General features: G+C 49.7%; 1 protein-coding gene across 5 annotated transcripts; it reads left to right on the plus strand.

Moving 5' to 3' along the window:
- Positions 1 to 6396: 6396 nt before the first annotated feature.
- Positions 6397 to 18170, plus strand: LOC106887207 (secretin-like). 5 transcript variants are annotated; one of them, XM_014940639.1, is made up of 8 exons: positions 6397 to 6497; positions 10004 to 10095; positions 13018 to 13150; positions 13954 to 14050; positions 14393 to 14497; positions 15384 to 15491; positions 16808 to 16906; positions 17888 to 18170. In XM_014940639.1, the coding sequence occupies exons 4-8, from the start codon at positions 13962 to 13964 to the stop codon at positions 17997 to 17999; spliced, it is 513 nt and encodes a 170-aa protein (XP_014796125.1). In that variant the 5' UTR covers positions 6397 to 6497; positions 10004 to 10095; positions 13018 to 13150; positions 13954 to 13961; the 3' UTR covers positions 18000 to 18170. The 5 variants fall into 5 exon arrangements, with proteins under 5 accessions (XP_014796125.1, XP_014796126.1, XP_014796123.1 ...); XM_014940640.1 differs by lacking the exon at positions 6397 to 6497 and adding an exon at positions 9868 to 9918; XM_014940637.1 differs by lacking the exons at positions 6397 to 6497; positions 10004 to 10095 and having other exon boundaries at positions 10761 to 13150.
- Positions 18171 to 18928: the final 758 nt, after the last annotated feature.

Consider the following 18928-nt stretch of genomic DNA (forward strand, 5'->3'; position numbering starts at 1 on the left):
AGCCAAAGCTCTGTCCCATGTAGCACAGGCGAGGTGCTTCCATCTGCTCTGAATGGGACCGAGTCTTTTTCCAAACGTGGCTCTCTGAGCCACCAGCCCTGGAGAGGGTTCTCACAGGCCTTCAGCTCCACCTGGATTGCTGCATTCCCTCGGGAAGGGCTCGGGTTGGACCCAGGTGAGCAGGAGCACGGCTGTGCATCCCTCAGGTTGAGGAGAGCTGGTTTGGTGACACCCTCATCTGCTGGGAAGTTCAGACAAGGAAGGTACCCGTTATCCAGTGCAGCAAACTGGGACAAAACTACCCACCAGTAAAGTCTATTTCCAAACGTGGCTCTCTGAGCCACCAGCCCTGGAGAGGGTTCTCATGGGCCTTCAGCTCCACCTGGATTGCTGCATTCCCTTGGGAAGGGTTTGGGTTGGACCCAGGTGAGCAGGAGCACGGCTGTGCATCCCTCAGGTTGAGGAGAGCTGGTTTGGTGGCACCCTCATCTGCTGGGAAGTTCAGACAAGGAAGGTACCCGTTATCCAGTGCAGCAAACTGGGACAAAACTACCCACCAGTGGGTTTTAAGGCCGTGTGTCTTGACAGGGTGAGTTTGTCCAGTGATTTCTATCACCTGGTCACAGCTTTTTTGGTCCTTAAAATCTAACTGCTGGCACCACTTGCACTCAGCAAGGGGCTGGTACAGTGGAACCACTTCTACTACAGCCCTTTTACTCCAAGAAATCAATTCAAATTAGCCAAAGGAGGCCCTGAAGTGCATTAATGAAACTGCAGCGAAACCCTGTGTGGACAGAATATCCTTAATTTATTTATGTTTAAACTACCTGAGCAGCAAAGAGAGCAGGATCGAATTGTGACTGCAGGCCTTCTGCCTTCCCACAGGGATTAATGCCATTTATCTAATCCACTTAACTGTTAATTTATATTCATTATCTTAATTTTCCCTGTGGGTTAGTGCAGAATGACTCTTAATTCTCAGTGTGGAAACCCTTATTCCAGACTAACGGCGCCTTAATCCTAAACTAATTTAATCCTGGGGTGGATTAAACTAACCTGAAATAAGGCTTTTGACTTCCAAAAAAGAGAAGCCGTGCAGAGCACTAATTAGGACAGCTCTTTGCAAACTCACGGGCTCCAGTAATCCTTGTTCACTGTCACTTGTTCACTGAGTCCCAGGGCTCCTCTCTGCCTGCTGCTGCTCTGCCCACAGCACATCCCTTGGCAGAGCCAGCTCCTCACTGGCCAACTGGCATGGGCCAACTGGTTGGGCTTGGCCATTTGAGGGTGTCTCCAGGGGAATGGTGAATCCTGGACAGCAAAGGTTGGCAGAAAAACACCCTTTTTTTTTTTTATTGTTGGCAGGTATAAGCATTAGACACAATCCCTTTCTTGGATGAGAAGGACTGTCCTCCTGGCAGAGGAGAAGGAAGGTCTGTAGTACATCAGCATATCCAAAGAAGTCATCTCATGTCACTGCAGCACCCTTTTTTTTTATTGTTGGCAGGTATAAGCATTAGACACAATCCCTTTCTTGGATGAGAAGGACTGTCCTCCTGGCAGAGGAGAAGGAAGGTCTGTAGTACATCAGCATATCCAAAGAAGTCATCTCATGTCACTGCAAGAAAGAAAAGATGACAAAGGGCAGAGTCATTTGTCACCCTTGTGGAAAGCAAGGAGAGTTATATGTCAAAGTGATGGACAGCGAATGCGTAAGAGCACCTTTGGAGAGTGTCTGATGTGGGCAGTGGGTCTGAACATCCCTTTTCTTGCTCGGATGCGCAGCCTGCGGAGCGTCCCGGTCCCCCCGTCACGCTGTGACAGCCTGCTGGCTCAGGGCAGGCAGGGGACAGGCTGTGAGAGTCGCCCTTTTTGTCAGGAAAAAAATGTTTTATTCTGTCCTAAGTAGGTGCTATGAGGGACACAATGTACGAACTGCAGCACCTTCTGCCAGCGTGGACATCTCAGCCTCACATAACACCGTGCCTCAGCTTCCCCCTTCTAAACATGGGCATGTTTAGTTTGGAGAAGAGGAGGCTGAGGGGAGACCTCATTGCCCTCTACAACTACCTGAAAGGAGGGTGTAGAGAGGCAGGTGTTGGCCTCTTCTCCCAAAGGACGAACGACAAGACCAGAGGAAATGGTCTGAAGTTGGGGCAGGGGAGATTTAGATTAGATATTAGAAAGAACTACTTTCCTGAGAGAGTGGTCAGGCCCTGGAACAGCCTGCCCAGGGAGGTGGTGGAGTCACCATCCCTGGAGGGATTTAAGAAACGTGTAGACATGGCTCTTCAGGGCATGCTCTAGTGCCCAAGGTTATTGGTTTATGGCGAGGTGTTGAGTGTGGGGTTTAGTTGGTGGGTGCGGTGTTTTTGGTGGGTGTTTGGTGTGGTGTGTTTTGTATTTGTTTGGTGTTTGGGTTTTTTTGTTTTGTTTTTGTTTTTTGGGTTTTTTTTGTGGTTGGACTCGATGATCTCAGAGGTCCCTTCCAACCACTAAGATTCTGTGATTCTGTAAACGGGCAGGCTGGTGCCCCAGCTGCTCCGTCAAAGAAACATCTGTCCATACGCCGGGGATGGAGTCTCACATGAACCCATATTGGTGCTTGTCAAACAGGGAGAAACGAGACTCTGGTACCCAGGACCTCTCAGGACCTCCACCTTTCCTTCTGTGCCACGCATCTGCTGCTGCAGCCTGAGATGTGCCAGGACTTTGCTGGTGAGTGCAATGTCCCCGTCACTGTCTCTGCTCTCCAGCCACCTACAAACTCACCTGCCAGAGACCAGCTCCTGGCAGCACCAGGAAAGCCCCCATTTCTTATGCAAACCAACAAAACAGTGGGGGATTTGCCATTTCGGGGTGTTTTTAAAAGAAACTCAGGCAAATGAGCAGGGTGGTTGGTTTTCAGCCTCCAAGTGCTGAAAGGGGCCACGGTGGAGCTGGTCCCCAAGAGCCAGCCAAGGAGGCGGGAGGAGCCCCCCAAGACACCCCCCAGGATGAGTGGTGGGGGATGTCATTGTGAGCCAGTGCAAAGGATCAGGAAGGTTGCAAAGTGAGACATCTGTCAAGAGTCTCCCCAAAGACATGGAGCTTGTATCACTGTAGCTTTTCACGCTTGAGGCACTGAATTTTTAAGTAAGAAAGGAGAACAAAATTACCTGCCAAAGTTTCAGCACAGATGTGCCTGAACTCAAGCGCTGAATAGTGCCCTGATGGCTGGGCAACCGATCTCGGGGGCTATCTTCAGGTTCAGAACAAAAGGAGGAAAATAAAGAGCTTTTAAAGCCAATCCCATTCCTTTTATTTGACATATTTAGCTGAGCAATTCTCTGTGAAAGTATCATCCGCAGCAAAGCCGTCCTGCTTTACAATCTGCCTGTAATGCATTTCCCAGAAAAGAGGCAGAGGCAGCATCCTGCCTTTCAGGGTAACCTTTGGAAGAGGGGGAAGAGGACGGCACGGCTCTCCCGGCTTCCCAGACGCTCTGAGTTCCCCTCCAATATGCTGCAGGGATTTCTGTACACACTGAATAGATCTTTTGACATTTAACATTCTGGCAAGTTATGATAAATGCATGTAAGATGTAAAAACTCATGCATTTTTAATGGTGATTAGCTGTGGGGATGAGACTTCAGAGAAAACGGCTGGATTTTTCTGTCTGTGTTAGATTAGAGTCAAAACTAGACGTTTCTGTGGATGCCTGGTTTCAGACTAAGCCACGTAATTGATCTCACGCGGGGTAACCTGGTGAAATACAAGGGTTTGTGTCATAGGGCAGATCAAATTAATATGCTCCAAGAGCCCCTACTGGTTTTAAAGCATCGCTGAGCTTATTAGAGCCACTTGTTATGAAAAACCTCCCGGGGAGGAGCAGAAGTGCAAGAAAACACAGGCAGGGGAAGGTATGCCTGTGAGCAGGGAGCACCTAGAAGTGCACCTCCTTCCACCCTCATCTTCACAAAGCCCCTTCTTGTTCTCCTGGAAGGGGTGTCCTTTCAGGCCCCCGACAACGTCCGTAGAGGGATGCAGCCGAAATGATGCTGAAGCAGCAGCCAGGAGCTGCTGTGCTCCTCCTGGCACTGCACACCTGGAACAGCTGGGCCAAGCCTTCCAGCCAGTCGGGGCACAGAGCATGTCGTCCTTATAATTAAAATTAATTCCCTGAAGTGCTTTCTCCTCTTCCCCAGACACAGCAAACAGCTGGAGGCTGAGATTACGGAGGCTGATGCCAATTAGAGCTGTGATAAGGGCAGACGCGTGGGGAGCATTAGCGCACGGCTCTGCTGGGGGGGATGGCACTTGGAGCTCCTCTGTGGCGAGGGACAGGGCAGGTTCCAGCTGGGCAGGGGGCAAGAGTGGCCACAGCAGTCCCGGGAAAGAAGCCTCCAAGTCCCATCCCCTCGTGTCCCTGCAGTGGTGTGTGTTGTCCCATCCACGTGTCCCGCTCTGTGGAGGCTGCCTGGAGGCAGGTGGAGTGCACCCACTTTGGCTCCTCAAAGGAGCTTTGGGAGAAGAGCCATAGGGTGTAGGACACCAGCAGGTCATTGATGGAGGTGGCAGCTTGTCTTTGCAGGTCGTTAAAAAGCTCCTTGTGCTTTCTCGATGACAGAGAGTCAGCCACGATTTGCACATCAGTCGGGAAAACAGAGTTCCCTTCTTCCCCTAAAACTAGACTGTGCCCCAAGCCTGGCTTTTGCTTTTCTGGGTCTCAGCCCCAGCAAAGCCAGCCCTTGTTTCCCTCCACCGTGTCCGTTCCCCAGCAGGGAGGAAGGTTTGCTCACAGGAGGGAAGTGCCTCAGAGCAGCCCTTCCAAATCCAAATCTGCCTCCCCAGAGATGTTCTGCCCTGTGCCTGGGCACACACTGGATGATCTCCTCTCAGGAGACATCCTGCTTGGTGCAGACAAAAGCTCTGAGGTGAGGCAGACTCACACCTTTAGGGGCCCCTCGGGCTTAGCACCCATCCCTGCTCCAGAGCAGGGGGAGACGGGATGCTCTGGCTTGTTCCCAAAGTGCCTCTCTCATCCCGTATCCCAGGGAGCCGAGGTGCTCTGCCAGCACCCAGGGTACCTCTCACACACCAGCAGAGAACTTTTCCCCTTTCTCTTCCTGATTCTTAGCAAAATGTTTCAAGCATTATGTTTTTTTTTCCCAGTGTGAGCCAAACACCTAATATTTTTTTTAATCTCTCCCAGAGCAGCCCTTCCAAATCCAAGTCTGCCTCCCCAGAGATGCTTTGCCCTGTGCCTGGGCACACACTAGATGATCTCCTGTCAGGAGACATCCTGCTTGGCGCAGACAAAAGCTCTGAGGTGAGGCAGACTCACACCTTTAGGGGACCCTCGGGCTTAGCACCCATCCCTGCTCCAGAGCAGGGGGAGATGGGATGCTCTGGCTTGTTCCCAAAGTGCCTCTCTCATCCCGTATCCCAGGGAGCCGAGGTGCTCTGCCAGCACCCAGGGTACCTCTCACGCACCAGCAGAGAACTTTTCCCCTTTCTCTTCCTGGTCCTTAGCAAAATGTTTCAAGCGTTATGTTTTTTTTCCCCAGTGTGAGCCAAACATCTCATATTTTTCTTAATCTCTCCTAGGTTTTGCTACAGATTTCACCCCAGGATTTGGCTGGAAGCAGATTCACACCTTTAGGGGCCCCTCGGGCTTAGCACCCATCCCTGCTCCAGAGCAGGGGGAGATGGGATGCTCTGGCTTGTTCCCAAAGTGCCTCTCTCATCCCGTATCCCAGGGAGCCGAGGTGCTCTGCCAGCACCCAGGGTACCTCTCACGCACCAGCAGAGAACTTTTCCCCTTTCTCTTCCTGGTCCTTAGCAAAATGTTTCAAGCGTTATGTTTTTTTTCCCCAGTGTGAGCCAAACATCTCATATTTTTCTTAATCTCTCCTAGGTTATTCTTAGCAAAATGTTTCAAGCATTATGTTTTTTTTTCCCAGTGTGAGCCAAACACCTAATATTTTTTTTAATCTCTCCTAGGTTTTGCTGCAGATTTCACCCCAGGATTTGGCTGGAAGCAGATGGAACTTTGATCAAAATGAGCGAGGTCTTCTCTGGCACAGCTCAGAGCTCCTAATGCAAGGGTTTTGCTGTCCTTCCCCCCAGTAGTGCTGCCAACCCTGGAGGTAACTCCAGCATCTTCCTCTCAGGCTTCAGAGCAAGTGGGAACACTTTCAGGAATGTGACATTTTATACTTTGGGGTTGGAACTTGATGATCTTTAAGGTCCCTTCCAACATAAACCATCTATGATTCTATGATCTGCCCTGACTTCTGCCCCCCACATTCTAACTTTCTTTTTAAACCTCTATGATCTGCCCTGACTTTTGCCCCCCACATTCTAACTTTCTTTTTAAACTGGTGCAAATCCAGACAGGTGCCACATGTTGCAGCAAAACATCTCCCACCTGCCATGTTGGACCCTGCTGCCTGGCCAAACAAAACAGAGGAGAAACAAACTCCAGAGCAGCTCAGGAGCAGAGCACTGCACAGGTAGGTAGAGAAATAGTCACCCATGTCCTAGATCTGGACACCATTGCTTAGAGTAATTTAGGGATTTAATTTTAGGGACTCTATCAGGGAGGGGAGCCCTAGGAGGAGGGGGAAGGGTTTGACCCTGAAAGAGGGGAGATGGAGCTGAGCTGTGGGGAAGAACTTGTTTGGTGTGAGGGTGGTGAGAGCCTGGCCCAGGTTGGCCAGAGAAGCTGTGGCTGCTCCATCCCTGGAGGGGTTCAAGGGCAGGTTGGAGGGGGCTTGGAGCAACCTGGGCTGGTGGGAGGTGTCCCTGCTCAGGTGTTTTTTGGGGTTGGACTAGATGATCTCCAGAGGTCCCTTCCAGCCCCATATCTTTCTGGCATTCTGAGGTCCCATGGCCATATGGGACTGTGATTTTCCTTCTCCCTTCCCCTCCCAAGCCCATCTCCAGCTGCCCCTGCTCACACCTTCTTCCCAGCCCACTCTGCCCTCTTGCAACCAAAATTACAAAATCAGGTGGTAAAGATTAAAACCACTCCTGAAACCATCCTGTGCAAGAAAGGAGCATTTAGAAGGCTAAATCCTCCAATCCCCTTATTCCAATTAGGGTCCTTTCTCTTACAGACCTGGGAGCGGGGCAGGAAAATCACTCCAATGTGCTCTCAGCAGACAGCAGCGTCACAGCGGCTCCTTGCCATGGGGAAGGTTCACCTGCAAACACAGAAGAGAACACCCCCACTGCACACATGGACTCACACACATACACATTAAGAAAGGGAAAAAAAAAAAAAAAAAAGAATGGGGGAGGTAGAAGTTCCTGAACACCCCATAAGCTGATTAAAGGGTATTTTACTTTTACGTAGGAAGGATTTAGCCATGCCGCTCCTGGTACCATCTGACCTCAATAAACTCCCATGGCATGGGCAGGCACTGCTGTTGGATGGGGTCACAGCCTGTGCCTGGGCTCCTCAAAGGTCAGCTGCACCTAGACAGCTTCATGAGAACCTATGACAACGTGGCTGGACATGTGTGGTGGATGAGATGGACCTTCCCCAGGCTTCTCAGCCTGTCTTGACCCTCAGAATCACAGAATCTTCTAGGTTGGACCTTCTCGTCTTGACCCTGTGCACTTAGCCATCTAAGACCTCAGAGAGAGCAGCACAGAGGCTGTAGGAGCATTTTGGGATGCATGTTTTGGCCAACCAAGGTGTCTCCATGAAGAAAAGCAGCTCCAGCAGATCCTGAGTTGCTGTAGTAACACAGCTAGGATCTGGACAATGGACAATCTGGCAAGAGATACCACCTTGTAAGGGTTGCCCTGGATAAACAGCAACCCCAAAGGCTGGGTGGGCTTTCCTGGCCCAAGGCAGAGGCAACAATGTCCACATGACACCATAGGAGCATTTATCCAGCCTGTTCTTAAAGGTGTCTGGAGATGGAGTCTGACTGCACCCACGCTGCTCCTCCAGCCACAAGGTCTCTTCTGAGCTCCCACATCAATTTCTTTGAAGTGTGAATGGGAATTTCTCCCCTTCAAAACTCCACGTGACCCCCCGGAGCTTTGTGTGCCGATTTTTGGGAGTGTGCCCACATCCTTGCAGCGTGGGGTCAGGATACCCAGCTTTATGAAACCTTCTCTTTTTCAAAATGCAGTTTCTCGTGTCTCTTCCACCAACACAGAAAAAGGTCAGGCTCATGTGCTCTCACTAAATATTGCCAAATTTGGGGCTAATACATTTAACGTAGTTATTGACTCTACTGTTAACCCTTGAATGTTAGTTCCCTCTGTCATTATAAGACGCTGCATTTTGCACTGCAGGTTTGGTGACCCCTCCCTCCCACTGTAGCGAGGAAGAAGAAGACCTTCCTCTGCCCCTTGCAGCTTTGATGCTTTTGGGATGGCTCAGCTGGTGCACAGGAGCCGTTAGGTACCCTTTAAGGCAGAGCCTTGCTGTTGACTTGGACATGTCCCTTCCGTTTAACCTTTGCTCGCTGCCACCCAGGAGGGTGTCCCCAGCCAGCAGAATAGCCCTGTGGCTGCTGTGAATAGCCCTGGCACCGGGGATGGCTCAGCTGGTGCGCAGGAGCTGTTAGGTACCCTTTAATGCAGAGCCTTGGTGTTGATTTGGGCATGTCCCCTCCGTTTAACCTTTGCTCGCTGCCACCCAGGAGGGTGTCCCCAGCCAGCAGAATAGCCCTGTGGCTGCTGTGAATAGCCCTGGCACCCGTGGCCACTGGATTTACTTAATGCCACTCACCACAGGTCCCTCCACGCTGCGCCCGTCAGCCGGCGCCAAGCCTAAGCACAAGTGACTGCACAGAGATCCTGGTGGCTTTAAACATGGCATCATCCTCAGGGCGGCTTGTCTCCAGCTCAGGGGTGGCCCCAAGGCTCCCAAACCCCTTCTCCCTCCTGCCCCAGGGTGTTTCTCCTCAAGGAGTCTTGTTGGTGCACAGCCCCAGCGCTCCTTTGTGGCATTTTGCTCTCCAGCTTTTAAAAACAGGGGGTTGTGTCCCATAATTAGGTACGTCCCTGGAGCTGGTGACAAGGATCTGCTCAGCCCTGACTTCTTGCAGCTTCAGGTACAACAGCTCTGCAAGGAGCAGGGCTCGGAGGAGGGCAATAATTTCCTTTCCCTTTGTCTTTCTCTGAGTCAGTGCTAGGGAGCTTTCCTCTGCAGTGCTGCTGCAGGGAGCCGGTGGGTTGATTGCAGTGATTAATGGGTGAGCTAATCAGGCTTTGTGCCTGCTGGATGCAGGCAAGGGGAATCTCCGCTCCCACTTGGAATGCTCAGGCAGCTGGAGACTGGGAAAAACAAGGTGCAAATTGACAAAGCTCCGTTCAGCTGATATTGCTAAGCAGCCCTCCTTATCACTCCTCTTTCCAGAATGTCTCCTGATGAGAATTTAATGCTCGTTCTGGTTAAAGGAGAATCAGATGTTGTTTCAGGACTGTTTCAGGGGATTTGGCTTGGGCTCCAGTTTATTAAGGTATAAATTTCAACTTGCAAGAGCTTTTGAGCTTCCTTGCATGAATTCCCTCACCAGGGACATCAGGAGCTGCATTTTAGCTCAAGCCCGTGGTTGTCACCTGCATTATGGTGCAGCAGAGCTGGACACGGCCACGCGCTTTTCTACCCCATCACCTTTTCACTCTCTCACACTGTTGCTGCAAGGCCAACCCCCTTTTTTTTTTTATTGCAAAGTAGATAAATCAGGTTACTTAGTTCATGGTCTTCCAGTCTCCAGAAGCTTTTACTCTCCTGTTAACTCACCCTCTGCTGCCATCGTGGGGCCACCTCCTCATCATCCTCCTCATCATCCTCCTCCCTCTGCCTCTTGCCCAGACCCGGTGAGATTCTCACAGCAAACTGGTTCCCCCAGAGCCCGGGGGCGTTTCAGACCCATTGAGGTTATTTGCAAAGGAAAGGAAATCACAGTAGGCACTTTTAGCTCCCTATATGTTGTTTAGCCATTTTTTTAATATAATAATAAGCTTTTTTTCCTTCTTGCCTTGTTCCTAGGTGGGCTTTCTCAATCGCAGATGAGAACACCACCATGAGGCCACGCGGAAGCCAGCCACCACCAATGCAGACAGAAAATATGAATATGGAAGGTATGGCAATTTAAATACAGAGAACAAAAATACAAGAATTGCAGATAGTGCTTAGTGACATGGTTCAGTGGTGGGTTTTTTATCAGTTAGGTTGATGGTTGGACTAGATGATCTTAAAGGTCCCTTCCAACCCAGACAATTCTGTGATTCCATGTCACTAATGTCACTGGGGGCTCCCAAAGCAGGGCTGGGTGCCCAGAAGAGCTTTCAGCTGCCATGGGAGAAGGACATGACTCACAAGACGTCCACATCTCCCTGTGCAGAGAGGGAATACAGTGAATGAGGCCGTAACACCACGGAGAGCTGTATCAGAGCGACGGTGGGAGGGCTGCAGGAGGAATGCCAGCATCTTGTTAGGGAAAGGAGAGGAAAATGGTTGGGAAATGCCTGGATAAGTGCAGAACTGACCTGCACTGTCTCCAAGGAGGAGCAAGCAGTGGCCACAGCACCTCTTGGTCCTCCACTCCTGGAATGGGAACTGGAATGTCCCTGCTGGTCCTTCCCCTCCCTTTTGCAGGGTCCGGCATATCCAGTGGTGCCGAGGCGTCCTGCTCAGCAGTGGGTTGGTTATTCTTCCAAGGGAAAGATGACAGGGAAAACAGGACACTCCCAGCCCTCTAGTCACAGGGATGGCCTCTGCTTTTCCAAAGAAAAAAAGATAAGCAGATAAGAAAAAGTGTGATATAGCTCCTATTTCTCCAGTTGGATGATAAGAAGATTTATTTATAATGATTAATCCTTCCAAGCTAGTTTATACAACATAAAGAAGGAGAGAAAGGACATAATCCTATTTTCTCCCTGCACTTCCATGTCATGTTTGGTAGCAGTATTTGAGAGCAACCAGCTCCAAACCCCAGCACAGGCAGGGAATACATTCAGGATGTTTTCCGTGCATGTGTAAGTATGCTGCTTCCTTTGAAGCTGAGATACAGTCTGTTCTCAGAGGACCTTTCCCAGAGACGGCTGTGAAACCACAGCCTGAAAGGTATTGTCCCCTCATGCAAAAGTCACCCCTCATCCTACTGATCAAACGCTGTTTGTGCTAAAAAAGTGACACGTTGTGTAGCCAAATCGCAGGTACATACACACACACACACACTCACCCGCAGTTCCTGGCAATGGCAAACAAAACCCAAGCCAGGATTAAAAAAGAAGAACAGAAGATTAAGTTCCTATCAAGAGGTAATTAAAGCCAGGAGGAGAGATAATGAAGACAATCACAATGAATCAATTGGTAGAGGGATGTTTGCCCAACAAATTACTGCCGTTATAGACAGAAGCAGGAATTATTACCCATCAGCAGAAACACAGTCCATCAAACTGCTGCGAGTGACCTGATCGGGTTGAGAGAGTAATTAAAAGGACATTCCAGCCTGGATGCATTATTTGCTGTTAATCATGATTACTCATATTCATATCTTTCCCCAAATAATTGCTTCTGATAAGGGCTGCAGATTTAAAGGGGGCGATGGAGGGGAGTGGGCCAGTGGTGCCTCGTAGCCAACTGAGAGCCAGGAGTGCCCACGGGTGGGTGAGTACCTCTGGGCTGACACGCTCAGCCTGGACCTGTTGTCTCCTTCCCTCCTTCTGTTTTTGGGTGGTGGGTTTCAGGCTTCTGTGATGCTTTGCTGAGCCGTTGCCATGAAGCCCACCCATCTCCTGAGCAGCGATGCTGGTAATATGGGGGGGGGTTCCTCCTCTGAAAGGCACAAAGAATGGAGCCCAAACAGCAGCTGGACTTGAAGGCTTTCAGATATACATGGTCTTTAGTTTTAGGTAGAGCACAGTGGATGGGCAGGAGGAAGCTGCACGAACTGGCTGTGTACCAGCCTTTTTGGAAGCTCTCCCATCGCCAGTGGGATGGGAGATGCAGGGTGATGGGACCCATGATCCAGCAAAGCCTGTGGGTGCAATCTGCCAGCTCAGCAGCAGGATGTGTCTGCTGGGCAGAGCTGAGACGTGCCCAGGTCCTGGGCTGGCTTGGTGAGCGCTTCTGTCAGCTAAAGGTCCCAGCTAGTTAAGGAGTTTGCATTTACTGAAAACCAGCATAACTGGGGAGGGCAATAAAAAGCTCAGAAGTATCTCAAGGTGGTTAACTAGTTCTACTGTGATGACTCTGAAGATCTACCTCCTTCCAGGGGTCTGACTGATTGAAAAACCCCATGCAAAACATCATTATTTATACACAGGAGAAGTTCCCCAATGGCCATTACCATCCCTAGCAACTTCAGCAAGCACAGGGGAGACAAAACAATGTCCAGAAAGGGAGAAGACAAGTTGATCCACTTGATTAGCAGCTGGAAAGGTTATGAGGAAGGGAAATTCTGGAGCTAGGGATGGGCTTTAAAATAGACTCTTAAATGTGGTGCTCCAAGACAGTGAGAGCCCAGGTTTGGCACATGGAAGGGCAAAATGCCATGGTGAGATCCTGGCTGGGGGTGAAGGCATTGTGTGACAGACTGAAGGACAGGCTCAGGATCCAGGTTTCCCTTCCCTGAAGGGTGGTGTGCTCTGCCTTGGGTGGCAGTTGGTACTGGGGAGTCTTCTGGTTTGTTCAGACTCCAGTAAGAAACTGATCTTTGAAATGCCCTTCTTGTTTTACTTCTTTTTCTCCCCTCAAAGCCAAATCAGGCAGGAAAACACAACGCTAAAGCATCAGAAAGTGTGTGTGAGATGAAGCTTATGGCTCCTCAATCATGCAGAACCTCTCACCTGTCTGCTCTGCAACCCCCGTTCAATATTTGCGCTGTGGCTTAACGGCGAATAAATGTCTGTATAAATCCCCCCCTCGTCTCCTTCCTCCTCTCTCCTCTCCTCATCTTGCACCATCTCCAGAGCAGCAAGCAGTCCCACAAGGGTGGCTAGAAAGGGTTCGGGAAACTCTGACAGTCCTTTAATGCGCTTTGTACTGTCTGGTTTCAGACTAAAATAAAACCAAAGTGGGAGGACTTTGATTTTGAGTTCGCACGTACTGCCTGAGAGTCTCCAGGACAGCAACTGAGAAAGCGAGGTTTGCTCCTCTGCTGGAGGAAGAGAGGGGTATTATAAATTACAGGTAAGGCTCCTGTGTAATCCCTGGGGAGATGTGTGCCCTATACAGGCTCATCCACATCTCTGCAGGCACAGGGCTGCAAAAAGAGCCTGGAGATAAAAGGGAAAAACATGTAATGGCTTGTGATAAACAAAACGTGCTTTTCTTTTCTTTTTATTTCAGTAAAAAAAAAAAAAATACAAGGTTCTGCTGCCACTGAAACATGCGTTATTTCTTTTTTCCTTCTCGGAAGAGCAGACGATAGGCAGATGCTGGCACACACAGGAGCCCTTCCCTTCCCCTGTGTGTAAATGAACTTTTATTTGGTACATGCCAATTTTTTTTTCTCTGAAAAAAAAAACCGAACGGGTTTCTCCTGGGCATCCTCTAGGTGTATTCATAACTGTCCATGTGGGTTGGCTTTGTGGGTGCTTTAAATCCTCTCCCTGAAGGCTCGGCTCGCAGAGACTTACAGCAGAATGGGGTTTATTCCCTGGTGTGGTGCCACTGATGGATTAACTCCCATGATATGGCACATCATAGTGACTCACAGCAGAACCCCAGCACACACATTCCATGGAGCCAGCCTTGGAGATGGTGATGGGATAACAACCACCAACAACTTCCACCTGACAGGCAGCACAGGTGGTTTGAATTGTTCATCTGTTGGATTTTAAAGAAATACTACCTTTGCTGGCAGGAATTCCTGCCTGATTCAGTTACAGCAGTGTTGTTGGTACAGCTATGTCTCCTGCGTGGCGAGTGAGCTGTCCCAGAGACCAAGGTCATTTGTTCTGCTGCTCATAAAACCTTGTGCTTTAATTCAGGAGAGAACATGGTTTGCCGGATGACTGGTCTGTGGCAACTAATTCTTCCCTTGGTTGTCCTCTCACACTTCTCATCCTCTCTTCCATCCCGGGAGAGGTAAGCACTTCTTTGCCTCTGCTTCCTTTTTCTCTGTGGTTTTTTTTGTTCAAAGAGCCCGCTAGCTATAAAGCCAGCCTTTTATCTTCCTTCCAGAACTTGCATCTGCTTGACTGATGGATTCTTTTTGTTCCTTAAATCGATTTAGTTAAATGAGTGCAAATGTTGTAAACATTTTTCTTGCTTAAGAATGGAAACATTGATTTGTCTTAACTCAAAATCAGGACCCCAAATAGATCAAACTGCAGTAAAAAAGACCTCCTGAGTCTGTTTTCTTGCTAGGTCCTTCTCTGGCCTTAAACCCAACCCTTTTCACTTCTTTTTTCTCTTTTAACCTCCCAGGACTGAGAGACATGCTGATGGGCTCTTCCACAGTGAGCTCAGCAAGATGAATGGCAATGCCTATGTGCGGCAACTAGTCAAACACCTGGTGGGCCTCAAGGAGAGGTAAGGACCAGCCAAACCCACCCTCTTGGGACATGGAAGTCTCCAGCAGGAGGTGGGATCCCAGAAATGAAGTACAGGTCCCAGGACAGGTTGGGGCTGACCTGCTGGAGAGCGGCTCTCCCCCCTGTGCACTGCCCTGGTGAAACCCCATCTGGAGCACTGGGACCAGTTCTGGGCTCCCCAGTTCCAGAAGGACAGGGACCTGCTGGAGAGGGGACAGCAGAGGCTACAAAGATGATGAGGGGCCTGGAGCATCTCTCTGACGAGGAGAGGCTGAGGGACTTGGGGCTTTTTAGTCTGGAGAAGAGAAGGCTGAGGGGGGATCTGATCAACACCTATAAATACTGAAAGGGTGGGTGTCAGGAGGATGGGGCTAGTATTTTTTCAGTGGTGCCCAGGGACAGGACAAGAGGAAATGGGCACAAACTGGACCATAGGAAGTTCCACCTAAACATGAGGAGAAACTTCTTTGCTGTGAGGGTGGCAGAGCCCTGGAAGAGGCTGCCCAGGGGGGTGGTGGGGCCTCCTTCTCTGGAGACATTCAAACCCACCTGGACACGTTCCTGTGGGACCTGCTCTGGGTGGCCCTGCTCTGGCAGGGGGTTGGAGGAGCTGATCTCCAGAGGTCCCTTCCAGCCCCATAGCATTCTGTGATTCTCTGAGTGAAGGGGGATGCCCACGGGACTGAGCTATCTCCAGCTCCAGAGCCAGCCTGAGCACTGGCCTCATCCAGAAGATGCCCAAGATGAAAGGAGACAGAAGAGGAGAAGGGGAGGGATAGAGGGGTCCTTGATGGTGGGAAGAGGGAAATTCCCATGTCCAACGATAAGCCCCACACCACAGGGCTGGGAGGAGCAGCTGCTGTACTGCATTTTCTCTGGTGCAGGTCCCAGAGGCACTCGGATGGACTCTTTACCAGCGAGTACAGCAAGATGAGAGGAAACGCTCAGGTTCAGAAATTCATCCAGAACCTCATGGGCCGCAAGCGCAACAGGTAGGGGCTCTGCTTCCCGGGGGAGGGGAAGGCAGGTTGGGCTGTGCAGGAGGCAGGGAGGCAGGTCCCAGCTCCAAGGACAGGGGGGTGGCACAACCAGTGGTTCAGAAGACTCAGGACAAGGGCAAGTGAGCTTGGAGAAAGCAAGGGGGTTGGTCTCCTCCCGCTGAGCTGTGCCTGGAGCTGCTCTGCAATAGCAGAGAAATCCCACCAGCCAGCCCTGCCCCTCACAGCGGGCAGAGCAGGACACAGACCTTCTCACCGAGGCCATTTCTAAGCATAAACCAACATTTTCTACTGCGTGTGCGTAACAAGCTAAATCCACGGCACACAAAACTCCACATCGGACCACAGCCTGGGATTTTTTTGTTTGCAGTTTGATTTAGCCTTTTGGAGAAAGCTGTAGGTGATTTACCTACGTCAAATAAAGCGCCGGAGAAAATGTTTGTAAGTAAATGGGCTCCGTAGCAGAATGAGGAAAACTTGTGAGTTTCACAGTCCCCACCCACGGCACTGACTGCCAGACTGGGCTGACTTTAGATACAATCATATATATATATATGGGAAATATGAGGTCTTTGACTCTCTTTGAGAGTGCAGTGCATTTTAAAATGCATATTGAAACCTGTCCATTTGCCAGTTGCCTCCAGGGGAGGTTCAGATTGGATATTAGGAAAAAATGTTTACACTGAAAGGGTTATTAAGCACTGGAATGGGCTGCCCAGGGAAGTGGTTGAGGCACCATCCCTGGAGAGATTCAGAAGATGGATTGAAATAGTGCTTCGAGCCACGGTTTAGTGATGTGGCGGGTTCTATTGTGTGGTTTTCTTTTGGTTTTTTTATCAGAGATAGGTTGATGGTTGGACTAGATGATCTGAAAGGTCCCTTCCAACCCAGATGATTCTATTCTAGTAGTTTCCCCTGGAAGTCACATGGGAATGACATGGTCAACTCAATGGCTCTGGGATGGTGAACTCAGCAGTTCCCAGATGACATGTTGAAAAACTGAGGAGCTGAGAACCTGTATCCTCTGAGTTCCCCACTTCTTTGGTGTGCTTTTTACCTTGGTGAAACACAGCAATTAGCCTAGTTTCCCCTGGAAGAAAGAGTCTGAGCCTGATTTGAAGGCAATACTTCTTTTCCTTCCTGCACATCTACGGTGACAGTCAGCAGGTTAATGGAGTGTGGACCATGGGGCAGGTTGGTGGTGGGGTGAACCTGCCTTCCAGACAGCAGTGCTGCTTTACACCTGTGGTGGTTACACTATTTGGGGGTTTTAAAAAAAAAATCTTATTCTTTTTATTTATCTAAACTAGCTCTCCAGGCCCAGTCAACACAGATGTGCAGGGGAGAGAAGAAAACAGCCATGAGGAACTTTGCTTTATGTGGTTGTACCAGAGCTTTCTAAACACCAGGTAGGTAGGACAGATTTGTCACCTCTATGGCCCTGCTCACCACGGTATGAAGTTGAAGGAGGACTTCTGGTAACTTGTAAATATCTAGTTTTTGCCCAAAGTGCAGAGTTCTAATGTCATGCAGCAGCTCAGAGGGGCTCAGCTGATATCCTCACAAATATCCTCAAAAAGGGAAGGGTGGAAGATTTATTAGATTGTCCATTGTGAGGCAGCGTCTCGGGGACTGCCATTGCTGAATTGCAGCCCTCCATCACACACTTCTGTTCCTCTTGTCCCTCTGCCACACTCCAGGGCTGGTTTGCAGAGCTAGAAAAGCCAATGCTCTACTCTAACTGCACGGGGTGCAAGCTCACTTGATTTCCGTGCCTGCCTCCACAGTAACCTCTATTTCTACGTGCCAGGCCCACCTGGATTCTGTTTTGCCTTACCTAAAGCAGAGCTGGCATTGAGCTTTACAGTGCAGAAGTGCTGTATAAAAGCCAGTTATTAAAAATAATAAAACCCACGGAAATGAAATAATCTTTTTCTAATCATAAAGCTGTCATCCTGGGCTCAAACAATTCATCTCATTAGGAAACCTGATCTGACCACTAAAACAGAAAGCCTTTGCTACCCTGTCGTGATTCACTTATTCATTCAAACACACACCTTGGGATGGGCTGCCCCAGTATATGGACCCTGTCTCTTGCTAGTGAGCAACCACTTTCACTTAGAAATCTCACTGCCAAACCACTAAAATCAGGAGGAATAAGCTGGTCCTTAGTACCCCTTGTCCACATTGCCTAGAATAATGGGGATGACAAGAGCAACAGCAGGGTGCCTGGCTGCAGCCAGCCGTGATCTGGGTCCCTCTATCCTGTATCTCCTCCCCAGTGAGGGAGTGATCTTTGAATTTCACAGGGTGGCCTTGTCACCCTTCCTGCAGTCCGTGCCCCCAGGAAAAACAACAAACTATCACTCTTTTTTTTCCCCTTCCAACAGCCACTCGGACAGCGATGCCAGGGAAGCTGCTGCAGTCACCAGCCAGTACGTTTGCCCCATCTCTAAGTACCTGGGTGCAGACACGAAGGAAGACACAGACAGTTTTGACTGAAGGTGAAATGAAAGAAAAAGCCAAGGGGTCGGCTTTGCATGTACATAGCCTTGAAAATAAACAAGGAAGCTATTGAATTTGCTTAGGGAAAAACTCTTGAGATCAGCAAAAAAAAAAAAAGAAAGAAAGGAAAAATAAAATCTGGAAAGCAGCCAAACCCCAATGAAACCTCTTAGAATATCTGGTGAAATACACGTCGGCGTGAGCCGGTGTCGGTAGATGGAGCCTGAGCGAAGCACATCACTTCCCCTTGGTGTTTGCAGCCAGCTGCCTGCTTCTGAACTCAAATAAAGATTTACTAGCTATGCATATGCTTTGGCTGCTTTTTGGGAAACAGTAGTAAGGCTGGTATCATTAATAGGTTTTGGACCATTAGGAATTCCTGGGGGGTGGGGGGGAAGAGGTATTTTACCAGGCTTCCCCCACGTGTGGCCTGTTGGGACTAGCTGGAGACCATGGCCACATCTTCTGGGGCTGGGCCTCAGGACTCCTCACGCTACCAGGGCCTCTGTTCGGCAGAAACTTAGTCAGGTGTTGGATTTTATTGCAAAGAGATGTAGTGAGAGCCACACAACATAGATACACCCTGTCACTATCGTTCCCACTCCATTCTGCCCCTGGGTTTACTGGCCCAGCCTTCTCACAGCCTCTGAAGACAAAGGTCCACTCAGAGGAATTTGTTCCCACCATTTAATGAGGTTTATGTGTTATCTCCCTACCACACTCCCTGGCAAATTCCCTCCTCTGATAGAACAGCAACTCCACCTTTCCTGTAAAACCAGCAGATTTTGAAGAGGAGCTCTTAAACAAGGCGTCCTCACCTGCAATCACATGTGCCTATTATGAAACAGCTCAATCCATCCTGCACCACCACTTTTCACCATTTATGATGGACCTGACACCTGAAAAGAAGCTGGTCCCTCTCAAAT

The sequence above is a fragment of the Calidris pugnax genome, unplaced genomic scaffold (genome assembly GCF_001431845.1).
Source record: "Calidris pugnax isolate Ruff unplaced genomic scaffold, ASM143184v1 scaffold98, whole genome shotgun sequence".
Lineage (NCBI taxonomy): Eukaryota > Metazoa > Chordata > Aves > Charadriiformes > Scolopacidae > Calidris > Calidris pugnax.